Raw genomic sequence first — 6,654 nt, 5'->3', positions numbered from 1 at the left:
CTGGTCTACAGAGCGAGTTCCCAGACAGCTAAGGCTATACAGAGAAACCCTCCATGTCTCTTAAAAAAAAAAAGAAAAGAAAAAAGAAAAAAGAAAGAAAGAAAAGAAAAAAATAAACAAAGACAAGAAAATTGTAAAGCATAATTTTTTTTTTTTTTGGTGATACAGGATTTCTTTATGTAGCTCTCTGGCTGTCTTGGGGAAAATGTGGAAAAGAAATATTTATTTCATTTGGTGTTTTTCTTACATGTATGTCTGTGTGAAGGTGTTGGATCCTCTGAAACTGGACTTAAAAAATGGCTATGAGCTTCCATGAGTGTTCTGGGAATTGAACCCAGGTCCTCTGGAAGAGCGGCCAGTGTTCTTAACCATTGAGCCATCTCTCCATCCTTTCAAATGCACACTTGCACCAGCCACTCTCAGAGTTCCACGGGCCTGCAGCCGAGAACTGGCTACTGTAACTGCCTCCCAGTTAGAGGGTTCTCGAATTAGACTGAGCAGCTACCAGTTTCTCTGATGCTACAGCCTGCAGGAGGCTCTTCAGCAGCGTAGCTCTTTTACAAATCATTTTTATGAGCCTGGCATGGGGGTTCATACTTTAATCCTAGCACTTGGGAGGCAGAGGCAAGCAAATCTCTTGAGTTCCAGCCATCCAGAGGCAAACAGACACCCTGTCTTTAAAAAAAAAAAAAAAAAGTAGTAATTTTATGTACATGGTATTGTGCTTGCCTTTATGTCTGTACCTGGTGCTCTCAGAAGCCAGAAGAGGCCCAGGTGTGGTGATACATGCTTTAATCCCAGCACTGAGAGGCAAGGGTTGGTGGATCTCTCTGAGTTTGAGGCCAGCCTGGTCTACAGAGCAAGTTCCAGGGCACCACAGATACACACAGAAACTGTCTCAGGGAGGGGGGAAGAAAAGCAGAATAGGGCATTGAAACTGGAGTTATAGATGGTTGTGAGTTACCAAGTGGGTGCTGGGAATTGAGCCTGAGTCCTCTAGAATGCTGTAACTAATGAGCCATCTCTCCAGTCCCTCCACAGCTGATCTTGGGATCTAATTTAATAAATCCCTGTGATTACCGATATCCTATCACTTCTATTTCTCCAGAAAGCACTGGCACAGCTTAGCTACAGTTGACAGGTGATAAAGCTCCACACCTAAGCACTGTGACAAGCACTGTGACTCCTCACATGCCACTCTCTAGTCCCTCGAACACATGCAGAACCCAGGGGGGATAGTCCAGTCCAAGAGGAATGCTATGGGAACCTAAATGAAAATGGTCCCCACAGACCCATAGGGAGTGACACTCTTAGGAGGTGTGGGCTTGTTGGAGAAGGTGTGTCACTGAGGATGAGTTTTGGGGTTTCAGAAGCCAGACCCAGTACTGCTTTCTCTTCCTGCTACCTGCTGGTCCAGATGCAGAAAGCTCAGCTACCCTCCAGTGCCATGTCTGCCTGTGTGCTGCCTGTAAGCCAGCCCCAATGAAATGTTTTCCTTTATAAGAGTTGCTGTGAGCAGAATAAAAAAAAAAAAAGACAACCATAGGTAATGGGATCCAGTGCCCTCTCCTGGTGTGTCTGAAGAGAGTTACAGTGTACTCATATATAATAAATAAATAAATCTTAAAAAAAAAAAAACGAGGCAGGAGAGATGGCTCAGTGATTAAGAGCACTGACTGCTCTTCCAGAGGAACTGAATTCAATTCCTAGCAACCACATAGTGGCTCACAATCATCTGTAATGAGATCTGATGCCCTCTTCTGCTGTGCCTGAAGACAGCTATAGTAAAATAAATTTTACAAAACAAACAAAAACAAAACCTAACTAAGACAAATAGTCACTGTCCAACAATTCTGTAACTAGTCAATGGTTCTTTCACAAATACTTTTTTCCTGTGTGTTTATGATCTACTTTTACAATTGCTAACTTAAGTCATCAAATAAGGACTGATTTGATCAATCTAACTGGGATTTCCAAAAATCAGTTTTCAATATGAATTACTTGAGGACCTTTATTGGTCAGATGAACCTTGTTCTTGTTTTGTTTTGTATTATTAAGACAGACTTATAGCCCTGGTTAGCAGAACTAACAGGGAGGCATCACACTGGACTATATGACCTGCCGAGCTGCCCTGTGCAGAACAGACTGATGTGTGCACAGAGAGAAATGAATGGCCAGTGAATACACCCATACAAGTCACATTACCTCATAAGCTTCTGCCAGCTGGGAAAACTTCTCCTTGGCTTTGGGATCATCCTTATTTGTGTCTGGATGATATTTCTTGGCAAGCTAAGGGGGGGAAAATAAATTATTATAGATATAGATAGTTACTAAAACAGACCCCAAATATTTGCCACATTTATGCCTCTTTATAACATTTGTCTCTCTTAAGACAACAACAAATTCTTAAAGCAAGATTTAAAATTTAAAAATAAATCATTCCTTCATGGATAGACCTGTAAATAATGGTACATTATCTACCAGAAATTTCTTCCAAAATAGTTAATTAGGGGCTGGAGAGATGACTCTGCAGTTAAGAACACTGGCTGCTCTCCCAGAGGTCCTGAGTTTAATCCCCAGCAACCACAGGGTGGCTCACAACCATCTGTAATGGGATCTGGTGCCATCTTTTGGTGTGCACATACACATGCAGGCAGAACACTCTACACATAATAAATAAAAAAATCTTTAAGACAAAAAAGCATTTACTACTCTTGTAGTGAACCTGGATTCAGCTCCCAGCTCCTATGTGATAGCTTACAACTCTAAAATTCCAGTTCCTGGAGATTCAATGTCCTCTTCTGGTCTCTGAAGACACCAAGAATGCATACAAGTACATATATGTACATGAGACAAATACTCATACACACAAACCAAAAATAAAGTAAACTTGACTAGCCCTTTAGCATGCAGGCACCTTTGTGAAAACAAAGAGTGAAACAACATCCTATCCTGGTATACTGACACTTATGTAACAGGAAGTAAATAACCTGTATGGTTTTGGTTGGTTTTACAAGTCAGGGTTTATGTAGTCCTGGCTGTCCAGAAATGAGCTCTGTAGATCAGGCTGGCCTTAAACTTACAGAGATTCCCCTAACTCTGCTTCCTGAGTGCTGGGATTAAAGGCATGTGCCACTACTGCCAGGCTTTGTTTTTTGTGGCTAGTTTTTTTGTTTGTTTGGTTTTTAGACAAGCTGGCCTTAAACTCAGAGCTTTGCTTGTCTGTCTCCCAGTACTGGGATAAAAAGGCATGCACAATCACACCTGGCCTGGCTGCTATGCAAGTTTTGGAGAGATTGTGTAATAAACTTGTGACAGTTTCTGCTATAAAAAGTAAATTAGTTAAGGAAAGAGTAATGATGTTTACCTATATAATGTTTATTTATTTATGTTATAACTGTGTGGACAGCACGGCGTACATATGGAGGTCAGAGGACAACTTTGTGCAGTCAGTTGTCTCCTTATTTTAAATCGCTTTGGAGGAACTGAACTCAGGTCACCAGGCTTGGTGTCAAATGCCTTTACCCACTGGGCGATCTTACCTGCCCCTTCTCTTCTTTCTTAAAACCACATGAACTGAAATCGCATTCACTGCACAGTGAATGGCTCAGTGGCTAAGACCTGAACTCAATTCTCAGCTATGTCAGATGGTTCACAGCTGACTGTAACTATGGTCCCAAGGGGATCCAATACCCCTGCCCTCTGTGAACATCTACATTCATGTGCATATCCCCACAGACACACAATTTTAGAAATTAAAACACACACACACACACTACAGTCTTGTCAGTAAACCTAAGCCCTACAGACCTGATAATAGGCTTTCTTGATATCCTTCTGGCTGGCATTTCGAGGTACTCCCAGTATCTGGTAATAATCATCTTTGGCCAAAGAAGCACTTGTGTGGAAAGAGGCAGTACAAACAAAAGGGAAACTTTTTGTTCCTGAAAATGAAACATGAAAGTTAGTCTGGGAACTTATCCAACAAAAAGAAATTATAAATAAGTTACCAGCTATGAAATACCTGTGAAAGAGCAAACAAGCCTCAGCTATAGGACTTATTCTCTTCAAGTACACTAGAAGCCAAACTCAATGTTCTTCCAATGTGGGCAAAGCTTAGGGACAGAGTTCAGTAGCTACACTTCTTACCAGGTATGCATAAGGCCCTGAGTTTGATTCCCTGCTCTGAATAAACCCAGCATAATGACAATAAGCACATGCCCATAATCCTAACATGGGGAGTAGGAAGCAGAAGATCAAAAGTTCAAGGTCCATTTATAACTACACAGGAAGTTCTAGGCCAGCCTGGACCCTGTTTCCAAACTAAAAACAAAAAAATCAGCCAGAAAATTTGAGCATATATAGAAAGAAGGAATACAAAACAAGGAGCAGAATAATCAGCATATGATTAAAAGGGGGATTATGAGATTGCTATTGTTTCTTCAGTCTGGAGAAGACATTAGATCTGGACTCTTGGTGATCTTATGTTTGACCTCTTTACTCAATACCTGCCTGGCTATATTCCTGTACTGTCCTCCTTCCACTGTCAGGATGAGTGTATTAAAAGCTGTACCAGCTTCTACATCAGCAGAGAGCTCAAGGAAACTGTGTGACTAGCCCCAGGTAACTATTACATGTTGGATGATTTTTCTCTATTCTAAAGGCGGCAATGGTTAGCAACTATTAGGAAATACTGTTTTGTTTCTCCCTCCAAATTTATGTCCAGTAAATGTCCTCTTTTTTTTTTTTTTTTTTTTTGAATCCAGAATAGACCAGAATAGGATTCGCCTTCATGTTGTTCCAAGAATGCCTAATCCAGCAGCCAGTTATTGATTTATTTCTGGTTGGGAGATTTCTTTAATTATTTTTATTTCCTATGCTTTGGTATTTTGACTGAATGTATGTCTGTGAAGGGGTGTGAGATCCCCTGGAACTAGAGCCACAGTCAGCTGAGAGCTACCATACGGGTGCTGGACATTGAAATCGAACCTGCGTCCTCTGGAAAAGCGGTCAGCATTCCCGACAGCTGAACCATCTCTCCAGCCTCTGCTTGGGACATTTTTAGGCCATCAGACTTGAGGAATAACCACAGACTAGAGTTTGGGGCCAAATTGATGATGTTAGATGTGGTAATCAGGATGCCACTTTCACTCTGTAGTCATTGGAGATAAAATATGCCCACTACAGCCTATGGGTTGACTTGAGGAAAGCCAACTGCAGCTCTTCAGTAATGTTTTCATATAGAAGTAACACTTAATGCTGGTGTATGACACCTCTATGTCTCTCTCACACAAAGGTATAGTTTTAAAAACGCTTTAAGGCATGCATGAAGCCCTATGCTTGATCCCCAGAACCACCCAAAGTAAAGTTCAGTGCTTGCTTTTTTCATTCTCAAGGAAAATGAAGTGGTATAGCATACATAAGAAAACACTGTGACAGCTGGAAAGATGGCCCAGCAATTAAAGCACATACTGCTCTTGTAGAGGACACAAGTTCAGTTCCTATGCCGTAAGTATAGCAGCTCATAACTGCTCATAACTCCAGGAGGATCAGATGCCTCTGGGCTCTTTGGGCACTTGTACGTAAGAGCACATACCCACACACAGATGCACATATACATAACCCAAAATAATTTTTAAAATGTTTTTTAAAGAGAAAGAAAAGGCTGTGGCTACAACACTTCAAGGCTTAAAGCACACTAAGTTGGTATCACCTCCAGCACTAAGGTAATACCATGCCGAGACTGTCCCTTTTTAGCTCTGTGACTTTCTCAAGTTTTGTTTTTTTTTTAACATCCAAACCTGTTTCTCCATAAAATGTAATGGTAACAATGCCTGTCACATTAAAACATTCTCCAAGGAATGAAATCATACTTTCTACACAGTGTTTAATAAACGTTAGACAACATTATTATTGACTTAAGGATTCTAAACGACTGATAAATGCCCTTCCATTTACGCCACGTGATGTTGAGGATGAAAGCTACGAAACGACAATTCATTACATTTTCTGATCTTAAGGAGGACAAGCGCCTGCGTCTCCCTAGATTTCTGGGTGCCTAGCACTCAACGGCAGTTACATCTTCCACTAAAGCTAGAACGTGAAGAAAAAAGGACTATGACAAGTGAGCAGCGGCCTGGACAATGAGGTGAACTGTTGACAGAGGTGAAGGTTCAAGGCATTCGGAGCCTTTCAACACCTCCGGCTCCACGCAGCTCTTTCCCCTCCGTCGGCTTCTGGGTAGCCAGCACCTTGGCCTCTCTGCCTCCTGTTTGCCTGTGCCCCCAGAAAGTCCTCTCTTTGGCTGGAAGACACCTCCATCCCGCTACCCTGGTCGTCAGAGAGCGGCGAGTCGCCCTTTCTAATCCCAGGAGCTGCTACTCCAGAGCTGGAAGCCTCCCTCACCTGTGAGACGGACACCCGGTCTCAATGTCAGCAGCGCCCGGGGGCCGTGAGCGCCCATGGAGAGCCCGAAGGCAGAGACGCACAGCTTGCGACAAGGGGGTACTGCCACTACGCCCCCCTGGGGCTGCTGGACCCCTCTCCCCGCTGTAGCCGACAGCCGGGGGGTCCCCACCGCCACCCTCAACCAGCGTGGGGAACACCGCGCAGCCATTTTGGGCCGGGGACACTGCGCCTGCGCAGACCGTCCCT

The 6,654-nt window shown here is 43.0% G+C and overlaps 1 protein-coding gene across 1 annotated transcript in view; it reads right to left on the bottom strand.

Annotated features, from left to right (window-relative positions):
- The window catches only part of DNAJA3 (DnaJ heat shock protein family (Hsp40) member A3), a 19,334-nt gene extending 12,680 nt beyond the window's left edge, over nt 1-6,654 (bottom strand). The window contains 3 exon segments of the mRNA XM_080942430.1: nt 2,206-2,289; nt 3,811-3,944; nt 6,406-6,654. Of these exon segments, the coding sequence (XP_080798556.1) occupies nt 2,206-2,289; nt 3,811-3,944; nt 6,406-6,616 (429 nt within the window). The 5' untranslated portion in view covers nt 6,617-6,654.

Source organism: Micromys minutus, assembly GCF_963924665.1.
Source record: "Micromys minutus genome assembly, chromosome: 31".
In the NCBI taxonomy this organism is placed as follows: domain Eukaryota; kingdom Metazoa; phylum Chordata; class Mammalia; order Rodentia; family Muridae; genus Micromys; species Micromys minutus.
Note: the sequence above shows the minus strand (reverse complement) of the source record. Positions and strands in the feature narration are given on the sequence as shown.